This window comes from Podarcis liolepis (assembly GCF_965112155.1).
Source record: "Podarcis liolepis genome assembly, chromosome: 2".
NCBI lineage: Eukaryota > Metazoa > Chordata > Lepidosauria > Squamata > Lacertidae > Podarcis > Podarcis liolepis.
In genome coordinates this window covers 96,304,016-96,328,268 of record NC_139555.1, presented here as the reverse complement: position 1 = coordinate 96,328,268, position 24,253 = coordinate 96,304,016, and the positions used below count along the sequence as shown (strand labels likewise).

At 41.7% G+C, this 24,253-nt stretch overlaps 1 protein-coding gene across 44 annotated transcripts in view; it reads right to left on the bottom strand.

Moving 5' to 3' along the window:
• FOXP1 (forkhead box P1) overlaps window positions 1-24,253 on the bottom strand; it is a 546,942-nt gene that overhangs the window by 148,969 nt on the left and 373,720 nt on the right. For all 44 annotated transcript variants that reach the window (XR_014522962.1, XR_014522963.1, XR_014522964.1 and 41 more), the window contains one exon: window positions 23,104-23,241. Coding sequence is in view for 29 of the 44 variants with exons in the window: in XM_083491883.1 (XP_083348009.1) it covers window positions 23,104-23,241 (138 nt within the window). In the remaining 15 variants the exon portion in view is untranslated. The remainder of the gene's footprint in view (window positions 1-23,103; window positions 23,242-24,253) is intronic.

Genomic DNA, 24,253 nt, shown 5'->3' with positions numbered 1-24,253 from the left:
AAAAAAAAACCCCAAACAAAACAGATAGGGAACTGAGGCTGAGAGTGACATATGGAAGGTTAAAAACAGGATTTATGGTGACTCTAGGATTTCAACCACTCAAATCAATGGACCACATTAAACCTCATGGAAGAACTGAAACACTGATGCTTAAGAGACTTTTTTTGTGCACCAGAGGCATACTCAGTGCACAATACATCTGCAAGCTACACAGGCACCATGCTGATCCCTGCTAGTGCAAATATCAAGCAACAGACCAGCAGGATCAGTAAAAATGATGCAGTCCTGCCACTATATAGGATGATGAAGAAGAAAGAGATGAGATGCCACCTTGCTGAGGGCCCCATAAACTTTGCAGCCAGTTCTGCTCTGGCAACCTGTCCTACCCATTTCTGTTTTAGCACAACGCTAGATAGTCAGCCATGTTGGAAGCTGTTGTCTAGATGAAACCTATGGACAGCCAGTAGTTGTATTTGTATTTCACTAGCAGAGTCAATGATTTGGCATAGTGAGGAAGCTCAGCTTGTATGAGAGCGCATGAGTGCATATATTTCAATTCTGGCATACAAAAAATGTGGGTAACCAAAAATGTGCAAATGCCAGCAGTCTCGCTTCCAACCAGCTCCTCTGTAGCACCATGGAAAGAGAATTCAGAAAGATCCTTCATTTCCTCTTATATAGTCGTACCTTGGTTATTGAACACCCTGGAACTCAGACATTTTGGCTTCCGAATGCCTCAAACCTGGAAGTGATTGTTCCGGTTTGCAAACGTTCTTTTGGAACCCAAACGTCTGATGGGGCTTCCGTGGCTTCTGATTGGCTGCAGGAAGCTCCTGCAGCCAATCAGAAGCCGCAATTTGGTTTTCAAACATTTTGGAAGTCAAATGGACTTCCGCAACGGATTCTGTTGGACTTCTAAAGTGTGGCTATACTGCATTTCACTGTGGCTTCTATCCATGCTGTGTTCCAAGATCTCAAGATTCAGACAAACCTGCATTAGAAGTACAGATTCTACTCTTTGAGCAATGGCTCAAGCAATGTAATTTCATAGATCCTACTTCCTCATGTCTTCCATTCCACTCTCTCATCTCACATCCAACTTGGCCTTAATGCTACCTGTCAAGTTACTACCAGTGTTTCAGGAATGCTCTGTCAGAGTCTTTGTAGTTCAGCAAATTCCCATTTCCCACCCTCTAACAGCCTGTAATCAAGAAGCCATCTACCACCTCCCTGCAAAGACACTTACAGCTAACTACTCTTCATGTCTTCTTTTCAAAGTTTGATGAACACAGTCGCTGAAACAGTGGTTTTGATATAAACAAGTGCTCTTTCTGTGGCAAAAGTGGGTGGAAGGGTCACATGGCGTGTCAGCCAGTAAGTGGGTGACCTGAATACTCAAGCAAGGTCCCTTGAACAAAGTTCCAATAAGGTTTCCATGCAAGAAAGGTGATCAACTTCTGCCAACACCTACTCTATCACCGAAGAGTGATTGTGCTGAGATGTGGACTTGATACCCGCTGCATTTCCAACAACCTATTGAAAGATGATTATGACTGAGGTTATCAAATGTGCTCTTGGATAGGGCTCCTGCTTCTAAGATGGGGGGAAGTTCGTAAAGTGCAACTCCTCCCATCAAGGAGTCAGTAATAATCAGAGATGTGCCTCCCAAATATCACTATGGTGTGCAATTTATCAAAGACACAGAAGCCCTGACCAGTGCCAAGTGGCACTAAGCTACTCTCTGCCTACACACAGTGCATGGAGACTGAATAAATAACAACCTTGTGCAAGCGTGGTACCACAAAGTGTGTGCTGGATCTGGCCCTGAGAAATAAGGGTTCAAATTCCGTGAAATTTCTGGGTGGCCCTGATGCAAACTAGCAAACATAGGAAGTGTCACATAGCTTCGGAGTTGTGAGGTTGAATCGAAAAGCCTGCCAAGTGACTGATATGCAGTGAAACCACTGTATAAACTCCTCCTGAAAACAAGGTCTAAGGTTGGATTACGGTGTGTCCCCCCCCCAGCCACATCTTCAACACACTTCTCTTACCACAATTCCTGGTCAACCTGATTATCAATATGCTTTTTCTATCCCAGGTCTCCTCTGAACAATCTGTCCTCTCCTCCCCACAAGCACTGTTTTGGGCATTCTCCCATCTGCCCCCTCCCAGGAAAGTTGAGGTTGGGGGCACAAGGGAGGCAGAGGGGGAAAGCCCCATTACACTAGTGGAAGTCCTTGCGTGGGCATCCACTAGAGGGGCCCGTGAGTTGAATCTGGTCCTTGTCTCTCTGCCCATGCAGTTTGATTTCACCATCAGGCGACTGACAAGGTGGGCAGCAAAGCTGGTCTGCAAGTAGTGGGGAGAATAAGAATCTGGTCTGCTGACCAAATCCTGTTCCCAACCCCATATCACAATTAAGCTATTTAAGCAATTTAGCTAAAATGTGTACAGAACCGTGTGTGTGTGTGTGTGTGTGTTAGAGAACCTTACTAATGCCCAAAGCTATCAAACAATAATGCTGAAAGTCTCACACTTCTGGAGTCAGGATGTTCAGCTGCTGCAATGGCTTTTGAAACGAAACCCCAATTGCCAAAGCTAAGTGTGCTATTTCATAAGAGAGAGGGCCCCTCCAAGTCACTTGCAGGGAACTAGAAACTCAACGTATTTGCAGCTGTCACCATTGTTGGTCTGCGGCAGCTCTCAACAAGAGAAAACATTCTGAATTTCTTCCTAGGGCTGATGCAACTAAGGAAGCTGTTAAGTGAGCAACAAGTTGGAAGTTCCTTTAAAAAAAGGATGAATAGTGGCTACATCCAGCTGCTCTTTCTTATGCTGTGCAGCTGCCATCTACTGAGATGTGAACAACTTTATTGCATTCTGAAAGCAATGCATAGTATCTGTGTATATATGTGTGTGTGCGCGCATGTATGAGAGAGATGTGTCAGTGCCCTTGGCATACTATGCAAGATAAAAAGCTTGTTGAGACTGTTAACCCAGAAATGCATGCCGCTACTATTGGTTTGTAAACAGTCATCCTAATCTCATGTACATGTAGTGTGGTGGTGTGGGCACCCAGGCTCCACATAACCATGCAAGGCAACATTACAAAATACATTGTTTTAGGCTGCTATGTATTACCCACGAATGAAAAACACAAGTACATGTAGGCAGACAGGCTGGTAGCTTCTGCAAGGCTGCTTTTGCTAGACGGAAATACTTCCACCTAAAGTAGACCAGAGGTTCTCTTTAACTACAGATAAATGGATACTAAAGAATATCCTGCTCCTAACGGGAGCTCTTCTCTTGCTCTCTACATCATGTAGATTTGGAATGTGTTATTCATGAACCAGCCCTTTGTGTTGCCTTTAACATACAGTGGCTCTGCAGTCAACTACTAATGCAATGTCCTAATGATTTCTCTCTCCCCTGATTATGGTGAGAAGGTACAGGATCAGGGAAAAACTACTAAGTGAATCTGGAAGATGAGAGGTAAATTTGACCATGGCTAGCCAGGCACAAACATACGTCTGTTTTATACCAATTTTACTGCCACGACATCTCCCAAAGTATCCTGGGGACTGAAGTTAAAGAAAGATGTGAGAATTCTGTTAGATACTCCTGGTCCCACTCACAGAACTACACTCACCATGTTTTGTGGGAATAATGAATCAGTTTAAATCACTAGATAAGTCCAACACTGCAAAAACTGGTGAACCAAAGGAGCCAGCAATCCTCATATGTGGCTGTTAAGTGGCATGTGAATTATTCTTTTCTAAGGACTGGCTGTGACAAGTTTAAATAAATAGAGCTATACCTGAGGGCACAGGAACAAATGAAGAAGCTACAGCAAAGGGGGGCATTTTTAAAAGCCACTTAAACAAGAGGCTTATTGTTCACATCTCCAGACGAGTCAAATGATGATAAATATTGAGTACAGGAAGTTAATCTGTATCCGCACTGTTTGAATAAACATAGAGTTAAAAGGAAAATCAATGCTGAACCTTGACTCTTGCCAAGATTTCTTTTTTCCCCTTCTTTTTTTTACTTGCTGGTCCTTAGTCACATTGTGCTTTATTGGGGCCTTTTCTTTATACCATCTTGTCTGTCTTTTCCATCTTGTCCTTACAATCTTGTCTTCCTGTGTAAATTTCTGTTCCGCAGCAAAAGGGCACAAAAAGGGGCTATAATACTGCGAAGAGTCACAAACCAATAAAGACAGGTCATTTGTGCTCTTGTCCAAAATTTAGCAGGATGCGGTCTATAACCTTTGCAGATATCCTCTATTTCAGGGCTGGGAAGCCTGTTGGCCTTCCAAGTGCTGTTGTACTCCATCTCTCATCCAGAATGGCCAGTGGATAGGGGTGATGGGAGTTGTGGGTGTGGCTCAGCACTTATGGCCACAGGCTTCCCACTCTTACTCTATGTTCATCTCCTGTTTGCTGCTCAATGCAGCCTACTGGAAAAGCTTCCCACTAGAGCAGGGCTGCACAATGGAAACATGGCCCAGACATGCATGGTGACTAGTCCATCCCCACCTCAGGAAGGCAGTAAAAAGAGGTTTATCATGCCCCACTTGGATGCTGGGTTGTGTTTGGCTTCACAAGTAGTGCAGGCCCTAAAAGAGGATAATAGTAATCACAGCAAGCCCCTAAACCACTAACAAGTCCTCATCCACTTCTCAAGCTCTCACAAAGTGCCAGCTAGAAGCTGTGACAACTATGCAGAAGTAAATAATTCAAGTGTACAGCTCGGCATGAACACTGGAAGGATTTATGTGTTATCTCAGTTTTATCATGCTAGCTTTTCATTCTAACCTGATATATTGACGTTCACCTACACTGGACACCAATAACTACAGAGAAACAAAAACTTACTAGCTGATGATTTAATTGTTCATTTTCTACAGGGACAATCAGCCAGGTCGTGCATCCACAGCAGTGACCAGAGGAGGGATGACTGATGAGAGCAGCGCAGAGAGAAGGAACGCCATGGTACACCTGCAGCAGAGCAGCTGGTCATCTCCATCTGCCCCAGTTGCAATAATACATCTCTCCCATGTCGGTCTCTACAGTCCCAGCAGTCATTGTAACTCTCCAACTGTTTGACTTCGCCCCCAAAGGAACACTATTCCGTTGTCTCCTGAGACAGATGGATGCCAACAACAGGTAATAGGAGACTAGAGACAACATAACTCTTTCAAAAAACTTATAGAGTCACCTCTTCCCCCCTCTATTTTAAATGGAAAAGCTGGGTTCACACTTTTATGGACAGTGGCTTGGATCAGCTGGCTGCATATTTTCTGCAATCCATATTCATATTTAGAACCTTCCTATCTTAAAAAATAGTGGCACCAAGCAGCCAATGAATTTCTTCACAGGAAGGTAAAGTGATTTCTATGCATCTCTTACTTAAATGCAAATATTTCCAAGTCAATGCGTGCAAGGTATTTGAGAATCCCTCAATGACGGGTGCCAGGGAGGCTTATTATGAAAGCATAAAATGATTGTTGGTTCAGGTTTGGATCAGAGTAGAAATGAATGTTCAGGCTGCTTATTATTTCCCACCTGAACTGGCTTGTCCATTCCTGATGCCAACACCCCTGTTGGTAATATGGGTTTTTCACAGAGAGAATTAATTCTGCTTTTGAATTTAATTTCCATTTTCTTCATTTAGGCATTATTACTTTCTATATAATCAGGTGTAAGCATCACACATACAGGACTGCGGACCTGGGACTGTGAATGCAGCTGTGTAGGCAGCGAAATATTTTGTTTTCAAATTCATTTGTGCACTTTCCTCAAAATTACTGCTATCTGCAGATTTTCTGAAATATCTGCCCTGCTGTTCATAAGCCATAAAATATAATCTGCCTTTTGTAGGACCCCAATTGGTAAATTGCATTAAAAAAATTAGGCTGGCGACTCCTTATTAGATGTTGAGCATTAAGACTGAGCACAGCCAGTGATACATTAAAGGAATGCTAGATAGGCCACCTTGTGCTAGAGTTGCTTTGAAATAACTTTTGCTTCATCAATTAACAATAAAAATAATCAAAGGAATAGCATGTTGTCAACAAAGAGGTTCTTTTTAATAACAGGATTCAGAGACTAATTTCAGGTATTTATTTTGGCTGCTTTTATGTGTGAATTTGCTACCTCCTCTTTTTTCCTAAAGCCCACAACAGCAAGCGTTACTACTTAAAGACACATGCAAGGTTTAGATAGAAGTTAACCATTACACTTGCTTTTGGACATTTGTTCACCTGAGAAAACAGTGAGCCTAAACGGGTCTTGGTTCCTCATTCACACATCTTAATGTCCAGCATATCTCTACTAATCTGAGATGTACAAGCTATACCTCTGGTGTGTGTACATCTCACCGTAGAGACACGATGCTAAAGGATTCCTTTTGGGCATTAGAGGATGGCATGGGGCATTTGAATTTCCAGTATCCTCATTGCTCTCAACATATCCCAACATTTGAAGCCACCCTGCACTCGGCTCTCACCTGTGGCTCCTTAGAAGCTGTCAACATGTGACAGCAACCACACCCTGGGAACAGCTTTGACTGGCCGGCTAAACCAGGTGAAGGTTAGCTGATGGGTCCCAAACCCTCTGTGAGTTAGGGACTTCCCCTGCAGGCAAAGGCAGGCTCCAACGGATTGAATGGACAAGACCAACAATGGGTCCAGTACAGGCAATCCTCATTCTGTGCGGTTACATTTTTGACCCCTGCACACGTCAGCAGAGCCCGCTGTGCCCCACCCCTTTTTGTGACGTCTTTAAAACATTTTGGGGCTTCTTCTGAATTTGGTACCTTGTGTGCGAGAGCACAATCGCACAACCTTTGGACGCGCCTAAATAAGTTGTTGCCTGTAGTCAAGAAGGGGGTTTCAGCATGTGCTGTAGTAGGAAGTGAGAGGCAGATGGGGCTTGTCAACCTGGGAAGGTAGGCCATCTAGGATAGGGGTCCTCAAACTTTTTTAAAAGAGGGCCAGTTCACTGTCCCTCAGACACTGTTGGGGGCTGGACTAGAGAGGTGCCAGAAAAATCCATTGAAGTTGAAAAGTGTCCCCAGATTCATTGAAAAAAATCTGGTAACCTTAGCATAGAGGCAACTGGCTGGCGAGGCGCTGCTCCAACGAGAACAGAGCCGGCCTGAGGGGAAGGGAGGAGAGGAAGGGCAGTCATGGAAGGGATTCATTCGCCGCCATCCCTCCCGCTGGCGGCTTAAAGGGGCAGCGCACAGTTATCAAGCAGCTGGCGCCAGCGGTAGCAACTGCATTACCAGGGCTTTGTTACCCGCATGCGCTTTTACTTCAGGGCTCTTCCCGCCCAGCTGCTTCCGAGCCTCAGGCCTTGCAGGTGGGCCGGGTTCAGGACCCTGGCAGGCCGGATCTGGATCTCGGACAGTAGTTTGAGGACCCCTGATCTAGGAGAAGGAAAATTCTGATCCCAAACCTCCACTCCATTGTGGGATATTTTCGGGAGAAGGAAAGCCTAAGGAGTAAACCCTACACAAATCCTTTGGACTACATCAGCAAGACTAAGAAGGAGGTCATGCCGTCTGGGCAGCCCAGAACCTTCAAACACCTGGGGATGTTACTTCGGTGCTGCTAACACAGTGGCTTGACATCACCCCCAGAGACACACTCCATTGTCTCTCAAGAGAGGAGGTCAACACTCTTTACTTTGACCTCAATCATCCAACCATTTTCTTCACCTCATCTAGTAAATCTTTTTCTAGTAGGGATTAATGCAGGGGGCGGGGATCTTGCACCCAGATTTATTTATTTGTTTAGATAAAATGCATTGCTTTTTACAGGAAAAAGTGTCAAGGAGGCTACCAACACCTTTAGAATACAAAAAGACTGTGAAAGTTCAAAAAAGGAAAAAAGCACCGTACTAAAAGCATTCCTCTACTAGTAATCAGTAACAAGGAGAATATCCTTCCCTATCCAACATAAATACAAACACTGAGAACTGGCCAAAAATCAAGCCACAAGAAGATCCAAATGTCTGGGAAAATGTACTTTGCAAGGTGGTGGAGGACAAACAAATGATCAATCTACAGGTAGGTATCTCACCACTAAAGTTCAAGCATACATAAATTTCAAACCTTGCCAGGTGCATGATGGAATCACAAGGAACAAATCCACTCATCACATGCTATTTCATCTATTCCCAATATTATGCTCTGATGCTGAAGTGATGAGGCAACCCCATACTTCACTAGAGATCTAGAAGTGCATTCAAGCTCTGAATAACTTCCTTTCAGGGTTAAAACTGATCTGAATGACTTACAGAGCTGATAAGGATTTTGGAAATATATGAATAACAGAAGACACTGCCATAGTACCCCCAACAAATTTCTTATTTATTCTACAGCAATTGCACCTTTAGAATGAAATAAGAATTATGCAGGTGTGCCCCAAATACCCTATGCCTTCGCACTCTGACTCATTATTTGTTTAATATATTTCTACCCCACCTTTTAGGGCAAGTCTTCACAAGATGGCATACAGTAAACAAGCTGAAATAAAAGTACTTGAATATTATTATAATAACCTCCCACAGTAAAAAATAGATAGGGGACAAGTGATAAAGTGAATAAAGAGCTTTACATAATAAAAAGGTCCATAAAGACAGATTAAAAGCCGCAAGAGAGGTTGTCAAGGGGACTTCTCGGGATGGGAGGGGAAAATTCCACAATTGTGGGGGTGCCAACAGAAAGGCCCTGCCCTGGAAACCCAAAAACAGGGTCTCTGATCCAGGGTCGTGAGGATGTAGGTGGTCTTTCAATTAGCCCAGCCCCAAACCATTTAGGGATTTAAAAGTTAAAACTACCACTTTAAACTGAAGCGAGAAATGAATGGGTAAATGACACAGCTGTTGAAAGGGAGTTATGATACATAACCCCTCACAATCATTTGGGTCACTGAATTTTGCAAAAGGTGAAGTTTCCAGACTACCTTTAAAGGCAGCCTTATGCAAAGATCCTTAGCCTAGCCTGGATATATTATAACCTATGTGCGCACAACTGATGCCGAGTCCTCTTTCTCCAGAGACAGTTGTAATTAGTGAGCAACCCTAAGGTAGTAAAGGCACTCACAGATAGCCACTGTAGGCACTTGAGCCGTCACAGATAACAATGGATCCAAGAGTACCCTCCCCACCGCAACCAAATATCTGATTCTTCAAGGCAAGTATCATCCCATCCAAAACTGTCTGCAATCCTTCATCCAGATAAGTGGTCTTCCCAAAAACAGTTCTTCTGTTTTACATGGATTAATATTCAAGGGTTGTTGTTTTTCTGTCTCATGCATCTCAGAACTGCCTCCAGCCACCTGTTCAAGGTTTCCATTGCCTCCCTAGCATTAACAGATGCATACTAGTGACAATTTAGCCCATGGGTAGGCAAACTAAGGCCCAGGGGCCGGATCCGGCTCAATCGCCTTCTAAATCCGGCCCGCGGACAGTCCGGGAATTAGCGTGTTTTTACATGAGTAGAATGTGTCCTTTTATTTAAAATACATCTCTGGGTTATTTGTGGGGCCTGCCTGGTGTTTTTACATGAGTAGAATGTGTGCTTTTATTTAAAATGCATCTCTGGGTTATTTGTGGGGCATAGGAATTTGTTCATTCCCCCACCCCAAAAAAAATATAGTCCGGCCCCCCACAAGGTCTGAGGGACAGTGGACCTGCTGAAAAGGTTTGCTGACCCCTGCGTAGCCCAAACCCTTGGGTGACCTCTCCAAGCAGTTTCACACAAATGTTAAAAAGCAGGGGAGACTGGCCAGAACTCTGTTGCACTCCAAAAGCCAACAACCCTGAGATGGAACAGTAGTACCCTACAAATATTTTTTTCTTACTATGCTGAAGGGTTATATCTTCTAACTTTTAGTGTTTTGGGATTTGTGTGCCATAAATGCTACACCCAAAATAAACAGGCTCTGATGAAAGCAAGCACCAACAAATGTAAAAACATACTGGCGCATTTTCCCCCATTATCCCAGTGGGTGAATTTTATTTATTTTATTTTTTTAGTCAACCTGACAACAGCCATAAAACTGTCAGGTTCTAAGGCCACTTTCCCAAATGACATTTTTAATTGTTTCTCTTGGTGTTAATTTCACTCACTCTGCTGCAAAGCACTTGCTGCCCTGTGACTTCAATATTAGCTCTGGAGGTTTAAACACATGAGGCAAACAGCTGCTGTCTCCAGCTCAAACAATTTCTCTGGTAAAATTCTTTTCTTACAAATGGCCGTAACTCAAGCATTTATGGCAAAGTTCATGGTTCAGGGCAAAAAAATTCTACTCTCTGATCATCACTGCAGATTTCTTATGAGCCCCATGAATCTTTACTGTGTTCATTCTCCATGGTTCACACAAGGGCCACAATGTAGATTTCAATTATGTATATGTTTTTTTTTTGGGGGGGGGGGAATTAGGCTTGTGCTTTATTTCAAAAGAGCGCAAATGCTCCATATATCAATGAGAGTTTGTCCTCTGATATTAGGGACAAATGCCTCAAAAATAAAATAAAATTGAAATGTATATGTACAAATGCACACCTATGAGTGTAAAGTAGGTAGGTAGGTAGCTGGACAGACAGATGCACACTAGAATATGAGAGGAGGTGGGAAGTGGCAGTGAGTCCTGTGAGTCCTGCCCCCTGCCTTGCAGGCCTTTCCCCACCTGGCCTGAGAAGGCAGGGCCCAGACTGACTCCAGTTACAGAAGCTGAGGCTCCTGAGGAGGCTAAAGACCATCTTGGCTGCCTCTCAGTGCAGACTCAGGTCATCGAGTCTGAGCTTCCACAGCTGCCACCTACCATGAACCACCACTGGCAAGATCGGCAGCAACAGCAGCAGATATGTTCTAGGCTAATGATAATATTTTATTCTCTAATTATGCTGTTTTAAATGTGCATTTTGTATTTGACTTCCTTTAGTAATACTTTATTTTGAAATGTTGTGTGTGTGTGTGTGTGTGTGTGTGTGTGTGTGTGCACACTTTGCCGTGTTAAATATTCATTCTGTAGTTGACCACCTTTGTAATGTTTCATTTTGATATCTTTAAGATAATACAGTGGTACTTCTGGTTGCGAATGGGATCCGTTCCAGAGGTCTGGCCGTATCCCGAAGTTTTCGCAACCGGAGAGACTGCTTTTGCACATGCAGCGGTAGACCGCTTCGGCACATGCGCGAGTGGCAAAACACTTCCAGGTCTGCAGCTTTTGCAACCCGGAGTTCACATTACCTGAGGGTGATGTAACCTGAGGTTCCACTGTACTTAAGTTTATTCAGGATTGTTTTATTTGATGCTATAATGTGCTGCAAGCCACTTTGAGGGTTTTTTTTCTTAATAATATAAAGTGGTATAGAAGTGGAATGAATAATAATACATTTTGAAGAAACAAACTTGCATTTAGCAGTCTCTGTACTTTATAGAAATACAGTCTTGGAATATTTATTAAAAACTAAAATATATTCTTAACAAAATTTGAAAAGTGCTGTTTACATTAAAGTAGGAAAACTTTTTATTAAGAAACAAGTGGGCTGGCGCAATCACTTAAGACACACTCCATGCCCAAGTCATTTTTTTCTGGAAGTGGTTGTTCCTGATGAAGACCAACCCCACAAGAGTGTTTTTATCCTTCAAAAACAAAATAACATTGGGTATACTGAAGTGCATTATATTAGCAGGATTCAGTATGTATGCTGATATTTTACAGGAGCAAATTAAGGCATGACATTGTTGACCACATCAGAACTTCCACTGAATGTTGGCACTGCCCTGTCCTAGTCACCCTGTTCTAGCCACGCGGAAGAGCCGAAACAATGAGGAAGGTTGCTGGTTGCAGCACCATGGAGAGCAACTTCTTCGACATGGGTTGGAAGTGAACTCAGGCCATATGGGCCTCTTCCTCCAGTCCCTCTCTCAGGGCTCCTCCCTCTTATGAAGAATTAGTCCCTTCAAGGGCCAACCCTCGGGCCTGAAGATGAGGAACTTGTGCTCCATGGCCTCCTGCCTATAGGCCCCAGGGCTGTCACAACTAGTTTAATGGGCTCCAGCCTGCCATGCCCAGGCTCCTTGGTCCCCTGGTCACCACATCAAATTCAGAGCCAGGACTATCTCAGTCACTGCTGGACCCTAGGGTCATTGCAGGTGATTATTATTGAAAAGTGAGCACATGTACTATTTGAGAAAAGGAGAAGAGCAAAATTGGATCTACAAGCAAAGGCATTTATACTGCCTGGAGCAGAGGTTCCCTATTATGGTGGGGGAGGCAGGACAACTGGGCTCATTGCCATCCATCACAGGACAGTACTGAACCCAGCTTGGGATCCAGAGGGTATCACACTGGCCCCATTTCAGAGCTCCCTGCTGGCTCCTTCTGGTGTAGATACTGGCAAGAGGCAGGCTCAGCCAGGAGAACCGGGAGCAGGAGCACTTCCACCTGATCCAACCCAGCCAGGTGCTAAGGGTTTTTGGATTACTCTGTTTGTCACAAATAAATGCACAGTAATGCACATACTGCATTTTAATTAAACTATATATGTATTTTATTCTGTCAAAAAGCAAGAGATAAATATTCTTCATCCTATGCAACTAAAAGTTTCAAGTGATGCCATACTGATAACGCACACAACACAACTTTAAGCATGTTTACATGCTGAGTTCAGTGGCTTTGACTGCACAGTAACTGTGATGAGGATTGTAGCCTTAAATCAAATGCTTGTGGTTGCTTATGTCTGAAATGAAAAGACAGAGATGGCCTTGCTTCTTTAGTTCTTAAACTTATATTTACTTCATTATACTTTAATCCACTATCCTCTGATATGGAGATGATTAGAAGAGTCACAAAAACAAAATATATCTTAAGACTATAAGGCTGATACATTCCACAAAAGTTTAAAATGGGAAATGTCCTATTTAAAAATATGGAGCACTTCTAAAAATGACAGCCATCTGATGTATGAAAATTATTCACAACCAAAAACAGACAGTCTGGAAATAACCAGGATGACTTCATTTAGACAGAATTGCCCAAATCTGTTTCTAATATACACAGTACACATAATAAATTTTTACAATATGACAAGGAAAACAAACTTAATAAAAGTTCCTGATCTTTTTTAACACAAGCATGCTATAGCCACGTTATGTTTATAATATTTTATCCATGATATCACGGCTAAGTAACAAAATCTAAGCAACACAAAATCAGTTACTAGGTATGACTTCACCACACAACTACCGTAACTACACTGGTTATGTACATAAAAATCACACTATCCATATGCCTATCTCTACAGCTGGAAGAAGAGCTGAAGGATTGCCTGGAATCCCACTTTTCACAATGTTCCCCAGTAGGCCTGATGGGGGACTCCCATCTCTGATCTCATAGCCTGACACGATTAAAAACTCCAGTCTGGCTTTAGGTCTATTCTTGGGAAGTGGGGACAGGGGAAAAAGCACCAGAGCAGCTTCTAGGCAGTTCTCATTACATAGATGGCCGCAATAACAGAATAGCTGGAATAAGCAGTAGTTCTGCCCGTCCCCACTTGCCAGCTGAATATGGTTGCTCTGCATCATCAAGAAGACAAAGGAAAGGATACATTACAGCGTGACATAGTGGTAACCCAAACCAGTACTAGCCCTGTGCAAATGCAGAACCTGGGAGCATCAGTGTTCTAGCATATTCTACAGATTTGGCATCTTGTCTCCAGTCTTTCAGAGACGCCAGTGTATACTGTACAGTGTGGCTGTACACTGGTGGAAGGCCAGTGTGCAAATGCTCCATGCACAAACATTGTTGTGGATATATGCTAGCGAGTGTCCTGGAATATTTTTGTAAATTTTGTCAACCACTAATGGGGACCAGCTGTTAGTAAAGCAGTCTACACACTACACACACAGTTGCAAATTCTGCCTTCTTATCAATCTACTGTCCTGCTTAAAAAGTGGCAATAAACTTCACAGGATCAGTTTGAATTTGTAAAAACAAAAAAGGGAGAGAGAGATTTTATCCTATTTTAGTTCATCCACTGTTATTTGATAAATGCTTCTAAACCTTTTGGCAAACAGTATCGGCAGGAAAAGCAAAGATGTCTTATGATCACAGAAGGCAATTTTCTTCAAGGATTGAACTTTGCAAATATATCCCCATGGGTCCCATGGTTCTTCAATCTTGCCCCTTTACAGTCTCAGCTGGCATTCCTGCCTGGGCATCTTGCCAAGTGGACTGGACTGCCCCTTATTGTTGCTTCTGTTCTTAAGACACCTGCACCAACTGCTGTTATTCTTGGCTTCAGGAAATTTTCTGCCCACTGGACAAGCTCCAGTGCTGTGCAGTAATACGATGCAGATTGCAGCACTCTAGGATGCATGTGTCAAAACAGTGCCATGGTTTGTAGCAGATACTGGAAATGGGAGGTGGGAACCAGTAGTAGAAAAATGCTGCCTACTCAAATTGACAGAAAAGCGACCTCTGCACTATGTCAGAAATTCCTCTAGACTTACCAAATAACTGAGTGTGCTTTTATCATACACAGTGAGATTCATGTGGAAAATGGAAACACTACATCACTTGACCTCAGGTTGCTTCCCTTTTCAACCACAGATGAACACCATGAATAAAATTCTAAATCAACTTAAGATGTATTTTTAGCAGCCTCTCATTCTTTTCTTTAAAAATGTGAGAGGTAGTTTTATGTTTAGATGAATAAATCAAGTAAGAATATCTATCTGTCTGTCTGTCTGTAGTTGAAGTTTACCATTGCTACAGATGATCTTTTGGTCTCTCAAAGATTTTACTTATTGGCTATGTTTGGACAGCATACCAAACTACAGTTTAGCATGACAAGAAGCAGCAGCAGCAGCAAACCTCTGGCTTTCAGCTCACCTACTTCCCCTCTCCCTCCATGCAACCACAATAAGTTTGGAAGTTTTCCCTTTTCTTTTTGCTTAACCACAGTGAGTCCTGGTTTTTGAACCAACAAACAGTTAATGTTAACAATGGTTTCTTGAAAGCACACTCACTTGAAGATTCAATTCAATGCATGGCATCATCATAATTTTGACTATTTTGTCTTGACATATTTAGAGGAAATCAAATGGTTATAAAGCTCTAATGAGCTCTATAAAAGGGGGCATGGTAGTTGTATTTTGCGTTAATCAAGATCCCAGAGCTGTTTAGCGTATATTAATAATAAAAAAATTCAGTATACAATCCTAAATAATCAACTAAAAAAACTACCACTGCACCAACATGGAAATACAATTAACTGCCTCCCAAGACCTGGGTAAAAAGGTATGTCTTTACTTGATGCTGGAATGAAGGGGCCATCTGAAACTCCTAGGGGAGAGAGTTCCATGTTTGGGTGCTGCTACTGAGAAGTCCCTGTACCTGCTGGAAGGACAGTTAGAGTTATTGCATGCTTGATCTCAGAGCCCAGCCTGGCTGATATAGAGAACGGCACTCCATCAATCAAGTTTCTTGGTCCCAAGTTTTTAAGGGATTTATACATTAACGTCAACACCTTGAAGCCCAGTAACAGAGAGGCAAGCAGGGCTGATCCTTTAGAATCGGTGCTATCCAATTCTATACAGATACGCTAGCCAGAATTCGCATGGACGCATTCTGCACTAGTAGCAGTTTCCAAACTATCTTCAAAGCTAGCCCCACATAAAGAACATTAATCTAAACGTGATCCTCAGGGCCATTTCCATGGTCAATTTGTAGGAAACTTGAATGTACGCTCAAAATGGAACTAAAATCAAACCTGGATCCCCCACTACGACTTCAGGCACCAGGGCTGTTGGCAGACCAACTCTGTGTTAGAAAAAATGTCTGCACACATGACATGAAGGCTGGCAACATCAACCCTGTCGTGTGGGAACCCCTTGGAGATGACTGCAGTGCCTGGAGACAGAGAGTCAGGTTGTGTATCCATAGCAGTAATCAGAGGAGGAATGATGGCTGGGAGGAGCACAGAGAGAAGGACCACCACAGTGCATCTGCAGCAACACAACCGGATGCCTTCAATTGCCCCAGCTGCAAAAAAAACCCCAAAACATATTGGTCTCTACATCCACAGCAGGCACTGCAATCTTCTAAAAGTCTGACTTCACCGCCAAAGATGCACCCCTCTATTGGCTCCGGAGACAGGTACATGCCAACCAATTACTCAGCTCCAATCTCTCTTATTCCCTTATTCCACAATTTCTCGTCTCACTCTTTGCCACTAAAAGCCATTATCAAAAAATTCATAATGTTGGAATTCTTGATCATGGAATTGCACAAAGCAAGCAAACTATGTTGAGATTTTTTGAATTAATTTTTCACAGTGGATATTTTTTAATTCACAGCATATACAACTCCACCTACCTGCAGAAGAAGAATACATGTGAAACTAATGAGTTCAGAGCAAGTTCAAATGCAGGAATCTTGAGAAGTATCTCAAAAGCAGGTGTTTTTCTTAAAGATCTCTAACTCCTCATACAGGATCATGCCAATAGTAAGGATCACCCATAGTCCCAAAATTATCATCAGTCAATGCAAATAAAATCTGCAGAATGTAGCAATTTTGTTTGCAAGCATTCATACGTTGAATCAGCAGTGCACATTGCACACCACCTCCACATCAGGTATGACTGGTGTTTCCGAAGCACCAGTACCGTCAGTAATACATTATCAAATGTAACTCGGTATATTAAACTGTCTTCACCATGGCAAGCTACAATCTTGAGTCTTGACAGCTCTGATGTAATCATACATGTAAAGACCCCAGACTACACAATTGTTGAAATGCCTCATGCCTACAACCAATCTGTTGCTTTTACAAGTTTAATCTCAGTATTAAGGAGCTGATTGTGGAACCATGTCGATACAACATCTTCAACCCAGCTGTACATCATATAAACCACTATAGGTGGTGTCAAGCTCCCATGATTCCTAGTAATACTGCATACCTTTAACTCCATAATCTATAATACTACAAAATACAGCTCTCTCTTTTTCTCTCTCCAAAGCACAAGTGGACTATCAGCAAGGGTCCGACTGTGTTATTCCTAATTACCTTTTTTCACTCTTGATCCTGTGGCTCTCATAATTAGTTACCTGGGGCTGCAATCCAATTTGAAGTGATGACAAGAAAGTGATCCATGAAAAAGTAATAAGTTAAATCCAATTTCAGCCTTCCTCTAATTAAATGCACATGGAACTAATGACTCAAACCCTACCATTTCAGTGATAATGGTAATTAGCGAGGTGGGAGTCACTCTCTTTTTCAACACCGTAGGTGTAAACCACAAGGTAAAATGGCAGGAGCACTCTTAATTACATGTGTCATTTTGTCAGCAATTTACACATTTCTGACCAGTCAAGTATGTTTCATTTGTTTTCTTCCTCCATAATGTTTATAACGAATCCACAGATATGTTCCGGCACATTGTGTAGCCTTGCAACCTCTATAAACACAATCTGCCAGGAAATAAGTCACTATGGAATGATGATAAAATAAACATTTTACCTGCATGAAAAACACCTGTTAAAAGAGGAGTGGGAATGTCACAGGAAGTTGGCAGGCAACCAATTTTTTTTTTAACTGCACAGCAATTTATTGCAACAATAACTTGATCAGATTTACGTTGGAACTAGGTCATCTGAAGGGATCTGGACCTCTCATAGTTTGGAGAAAAGCAGGGTTTTTTGTAGCTTGCCAAAAATATAATGATGCTAGACCAGTTTTATGCCGGACCCCAGGGCCTGACAGCCATATAGTATGCAAGACGAAGTAATACCTACGCTCAAATGTGAGTACATCTCTGTGAGTCATGTATCTCTGTGAGTCACTGATCTGGGCAAACGTTTTGGGATTGGAAGCAAGCCCAGAACAGTGACTCATGCAGGAAATCAACAGGCAGCCTCCTCTAAGGGTGAATAGTGCTGATGAACTGTTGCTTCTGATGTGATCTGGTCCAATGCGATTAGGTGGCAAAATGTCCGTCCCCCCCACCCCGCATTTGTTTGTTAAGAGATATGCTCAGAACATGACTCACACAGAGACACAGTAGCAACCTCTCTTGTGTGTGGATCTCTTGGAGATCACAGAAGCCTTTAATTAGTTAATTATTTACTAACAGCACAAAGTTAGGAAATGACCACCCTAGAACAATGAGGACTGAAAAAAGAATCTGTACATTAAGCATTAACATGGTAGTTTGACCCTATGCGGGCAGGAATTTTACAGCCATTTTTCTCATGCTCTGGAATTCCGTTCCCTAGGATATCTGCCTGGCCTTCTGATGATACATTAAGACACTTCTATTTTGATTAACTTCTGCAGAAGTGTTTTGTTTGTGATGATCTCTCTCTACTGTTTGGGGATGTTTGTGTAAGTTTTTCTGCTGTTTTTTAAAAAAGTATGTTGTCATTGTATTTGCTTTGATGTTTATTGTTTATAAGCAGCTTTGGGTTTTACCTTTCAACAGAAAGAGGGGGATAAAATATGTGTTTGTTTTTTGAAGTCCAAATCAGTAAGTAATCTGTGTGCTGATGACCCTGATTCAGAGCAAGTCTGGACTATGTGGCCACACCGATGGATTGCTATGCCCAATTTGTTGGTCACGTGATTCCACTATAGCGACAGAAGCACAAGTCTGGTGTTCATATGGCTCAAAAGGATGTAGCTGATTGATTAAAATAATAATAATAATCCTGAAATCCTAAATACAGGAACTTACACTGATTTAAGTTAAGCTGATGTAAGTTACCTCTGTTCCAAACTCCACTGAGCCTGTGCAAGACTGGTTGAGGGAAAACAAGACTTGAAAATAGAGTTTGGCTAACATCACCCTTTTTGCCAGCATATATTCTGCTGGAATGCCAGCAGAACTCATAAGTGATCTGAAAGAGGTTTGGAATTGGTGTCCTACCCCTATCCCACCACACACCCTTCTTTTGGACTTACACCTGTTTAAGTTCTGCCAGCTGAGCCAAGTTGGGCAGACAACCCAAGACCCGCCTTTTCTAAACTCGGTCATCTCAGTGGGTCTTGTGCTTGGACCTCACTGCATGTTTTATGCTTATGTCACTGTTTTTCTGTTACTACTCTCTCAATTCATTTAACACTGAATAACAAATGGCATGTTAATATTACCAAACTGTACAAAGCAAGATACCCCGAGATGCTGCTTTAGACCTTTTGAAAAGTATTTTTGGCCCCAATGTCCAACTTTCTTTTGAGCACACAATATAACATTTTAAGGCAAATTTTAATGCTGCCAAAATACACATACTGTTTTATTTTCTTAAAGCAAAAGTGTGTCTCTTGATTTTCTTCCAATTTATAAATTCATGCCAACAACTAAAACACCCAAAGATCCGGGGGGGGGGGTAGTCTCAAAAGTCAATGGTTAAAAGTACATATTGTAATCAAGGAAAGATCTATTCCTAGGCATACACATCCTGGCCAGGCGAAGATATAAATCTCCAGGGCTAACTCAGACCAGCAAAATAGTTATTTTATTTTATTTTACATTATGAAATAGAAGTACACCAGTGGCAAATATTTTCACAGAGAGCTTTAATCTCGATTCTCTACCCATTTTGTTTTTGTGGTTTTGATATTTTTATGGTCTTCTAATTTCTGGCTATTAAAATCAGATCATTTAAACTTTCTGAATTTCTTTTGTTTGTATTATTAGGCTGCAAAAGCAGAGACCTTTGCCAAATAAAAGACAGAGTTGTATACTATCTATGCTTAAAAATGTGAGTCAGAGGATTTGTATTGGGAGGTTTATTTTTTTTAAAAACCTAGCAGAATCCCACATCTCAGACAAAATGCTTATATACAAAACATATGAAATGTGCTAGAACATGTCTCCAATAATAGCTGTCAAGGTCAACAGGTAACAAAAGAAATTCTACAGGACGACAGTCAACTGGATTGTATCCTTGTGTCAAAATCAATGGCCACAGATAGACCAGCACTATTGTATGCAAAGCGCTGAATCCTTCAATGGTGAGTCGCTAGGAATGGAAGAAATTAACAGATTTTCTCCCTTAGTTTTTACCTGTTCAGTTCACCTCTCAACCACAAATTAAACAGTGTGAGACTGAATCTTCACTTAACAATATCCTTGCATGTGTATATACAACAGTCAGTGAGTCTATCAAACTGGCCCATTTCCTTGATTATCAGTTCACAAGTTTAGGGGGAAGCCAGCCTAACCAAATTGCACAGCAAAACATTCCAAATTAACATTCTACCCCACTCGCATGTTTCAAGCAAACAGAAGCAAAAGTGCACTGCAGAGTTTGGACTAGATGACCCCGGGGCGGGGGGGGGGGGCTTTCCTCCAACTCTACAATTCCATGAGATAAATCTTTTGTGTTTGTTTGTCCATGTATTTCTTATTTTCATGGTTTTTTAATGCACCAAAGCTAGGGAACACAGGCTTTCATAATTTTGGTTAAGTCCCTAATATAAATCTTAAAGCAAATCTTAAAGCGCACAGCAATAGGTACCTAAAATAGCAAATAATATGTCCAAATTAATTTTTGAAAAATACTGCCTGCAAAATTATTAATCACTGTTTTAAAAATCTAGTTAACACTGTCCAAAAAAGGACAAAGAACTTAGTTCATTTGTTAAGTGCCAGAAGAATTTAGCCCAAGAATAAATGAAATCATGACAAATTTAGACAGTTGACTGTTGATAGAGATGATACAAAACACAAGGATATTCAATATTTCATATTGTCAAGTAGCATGAGAAAGGGTCCATGTATATTTGTAAATGTTTCCTTAACAATTTCTCTTCCATGCTCAGACACTTTCAAAATACATATCTTTATTGTGCCATTGGGATCACAGTGTCTGTTATATTCAAGAGTAGGTTTAAGGATGCAAAAGCTCAAAGAGCAAGGGTGGAAAAAGAATGGGCAGTCATTTGAATCAGTGAGTGACAGGTTGGACCAGCTCTCTGTATACATTAATAAATTAGAATTTTAATTGTGTCTCTGACTGCAGAAGCAGCTCCAGTACTTTAATATGTACCAACAATTGGCTATGTTATAGAATCTGCAACGTGGCCCTCACTGTTGACCTCTGAAACACAATTCCCAGTCTGACTACGGAAACTGTTTGGTTTGATCCTTTCAACTTATTTGAATCCTGACAAATAAGCTCACAGCTGAAAGGTCAACACAGTCATATTTCATCCTCTGGAGCAATTCTTAAGACATCTGCACAACAAAGCACTTCTTCTAGTACCTGACACTGGGCCTCGCTAGCACAATATCTCATTAAAAATGTCCCCAGTAGAAGAGTCTATTAAAAGGCAAATGGATCAGCAATAGATTGACCAAAATAACTTCAAAATATTTTTGAAGTTCTAACAAAACAGCATGGATTCAGCGTTCTGTTCTTTCACAACAATACGTTTAAATATGCATTTGCTCAGACACAGAACACCCACTCCTCCTGAAAGAATATCAATTAACAATAAACAGAGAGTTGGGGTTCAGCCATGGAATTGAACGTAACCGTGTGACCTCGGAGTTCTGACCATGCCTCTACATCCCAGCTGTCCTGTAATCGTGAGCCATCAGCTTAATATGCCAAGCTTAGTGTCTCCATGCATAAAACCAGGTTAACAACATACACCTGATATGTTTTAAGTGTTGTTCCTTAAAAATAACTTTGGAGGAAAACATGATTTCAAGCAATTATACAAGATACCTTACTGTGGGGGGTGGGGGGAAATTCTGAACCTTGATTTGGGTCTTAAAATAATCAGGCAAAAAGAATGTTTACTGTTCCCCCATCCCTCCTGCAGCTGCTTGTCCTACTCCCCACAAGCCTATCCAGGTGATCAGTGTGGGATGGGATCCTAAATAATGTGCAATGGGATGGATGAGGAGGCTGGATCGCCTCACACAGGCAAATCTGGACCTGATTTTGGAAGATTCTCTGCAGCAGATTCCCTATGCTTCATATGCTACAATGTGCAGGATGTCTCCCTGACTCCTCAGGGGCACAGATAGCTACCGGGGAGTGAAGGGGAAGGTAAACTTCCTTCTGTGGCCTTCCTCCCATTCATATACCGGTATTTTAGGAATGAAGCCAAGGATTCCATTTTTTCCTTTAGAAAAAAATATCACCGAAATTATCTACAGATACTTCTTGAAATGGATAAAGTCCTGGATATAGTTAAACGAAACTACTGGAATTTGTATCTGAACTGGATGTGCTTCCCTTAGAAAGACAAGTGGCAAATGTCAATATAAACAATAAACCATCACTGGTATGTGGATAAACTAAGCTGACCTTAGCAAATCCCTAATACTTTTACGATTTAATTACCATTCCTCCAAATTGTATGCCAAATCAGTAGTTGACACACCTCTATTTTCTTGATACAACATGATGAAAAACTACTTGATATGCAGCAACACAGAGTAAAAGAATGGACAGATTTCCTTGCAAATATTACTCAGCATATATTGAGGCTCTAATAGCACATACATGCTTCTAAATATGGTAAACAATGGTTCTGGGAAACTTCCAAACACAAAGGTCTATTCACCAAAACTTATCAACAAAACAAGATTTGCTTCACTAACTTTGAATTAGAGTTAGCACATGGACCTTATTTCAAAGGATTGTTAATTCTTCTAGAAATCTTTTACATAAGAGCACAGTGACTGTTCATTTTTTTTAGAGTATCAAAGATTCAAGGTAGATTGGTGGATACTTCGCATTCCAAAAATCGCTCTTCTTCAATGGGGACCTCCAACATAGGAAGTTGAGAACTGAACTTTGGACTTTCTGCCACTGATCTACAGCCCTTCCCCATATATCCTTTCAAGACCTTTGTTTAACAGTTTAACTGGTAAAATAAAGTCTCAAGAGCACTTACTATTGATACATTTACACCATGTCTACCACACCACTAAGCGTGACTGAGACAATGGTGACATCAACAGCATATTTTTAAAAAATCTGCTACTACAAGTTTCCATGTCAATTGATCCTATTAAAACACATCAAGGAATAAGTACATTGTTGTTGTTATAATGTCTTACCTGAAGGGATGGTTGTTTCTCATTCCTCTTGGGAGACTTCAGCCCACTAATTTGTTGTTGTTGTTGTTGCTGCTGCTGTTGTTGTTGTTGTTGCTGCTGCTGCTGCTGTAACAAAAGCTGCCTTGCTACCTGAAGAGCCTGAAGGAAAATAATGATAGAAATAAGTTTTACCAAGCATAAATTATTGGTTTATCTTGTGTATACATGGCATACTCACCAAAGAAACCACCAGAATTTGATTGTCATTGGACTACAGCAATGACACAATAATATCCACACTAACAAACCCTAGAAGACCAAAGCCCAAATGTTCATATGGTTCTGGTAGTGCCTCATTCAGCACAAAAATGAACTGACTCTAGTTGATGGCTTGTGCTAATAAACTGTTTTCAATAACATGTCTATAATTCAACACTCTGACCCTATTCGGGGAGGCGGGGTGTGGACTGCAACTTTCACATTAAAGAGTGTCAGTTTATCAGACTATGTGTAGATGTCCAAACTTTTTTTCAAAGAGGGCCAGATTTGATGAAATGAAGGGCCGTGAGGGCCGACCAAAGGGCCAACCAAAGTTGTTAACCTTTTCTTAGGATTGAAGTTGTTGAGGTATTTTTTTAGGATTTTACCCCAGGAAATAAACTGCCACAGGGGCCAGATTAAATCGACCAGCGGGACAGATTAGGCCCCCGAAACGGACTTTGGACATGCCTGGTATATTGCAATCTGATGTAAGAAATCACTGTTTCTGTAGCAGGTGTAGAAATATGAAAATGGTAGTTACTTAGAACAGCCCTGGCTATTTTACATTCTATTGAATTGGTAGTGGTCTCAGCCTCCTCTCAAAGCTTTCTCAAAGCACATAAGTACACATTCCTCTAGTGCAGGGTTGTCTTATCACTGTTGGTAAGCCAGCCCTTTTATTGTTATGACTCCAACCTCAATTAGCCCCAACCACTATGGAAAGGTATTATGGGGAGTCCAACAACATCTAGAGGGCCACAGATTAGCCAGTCACACCCTAGAGCAGCGGTTCTCAACTTGTGGGCCCCCAGATGTTGTTGGACTACAACTCCCATCATCTCTGAGCTCTGGCCTTGGTAGCTAGGGGTGATGGGAGTTGTAGTTCAACAACATCTGGGGACCCACAGGT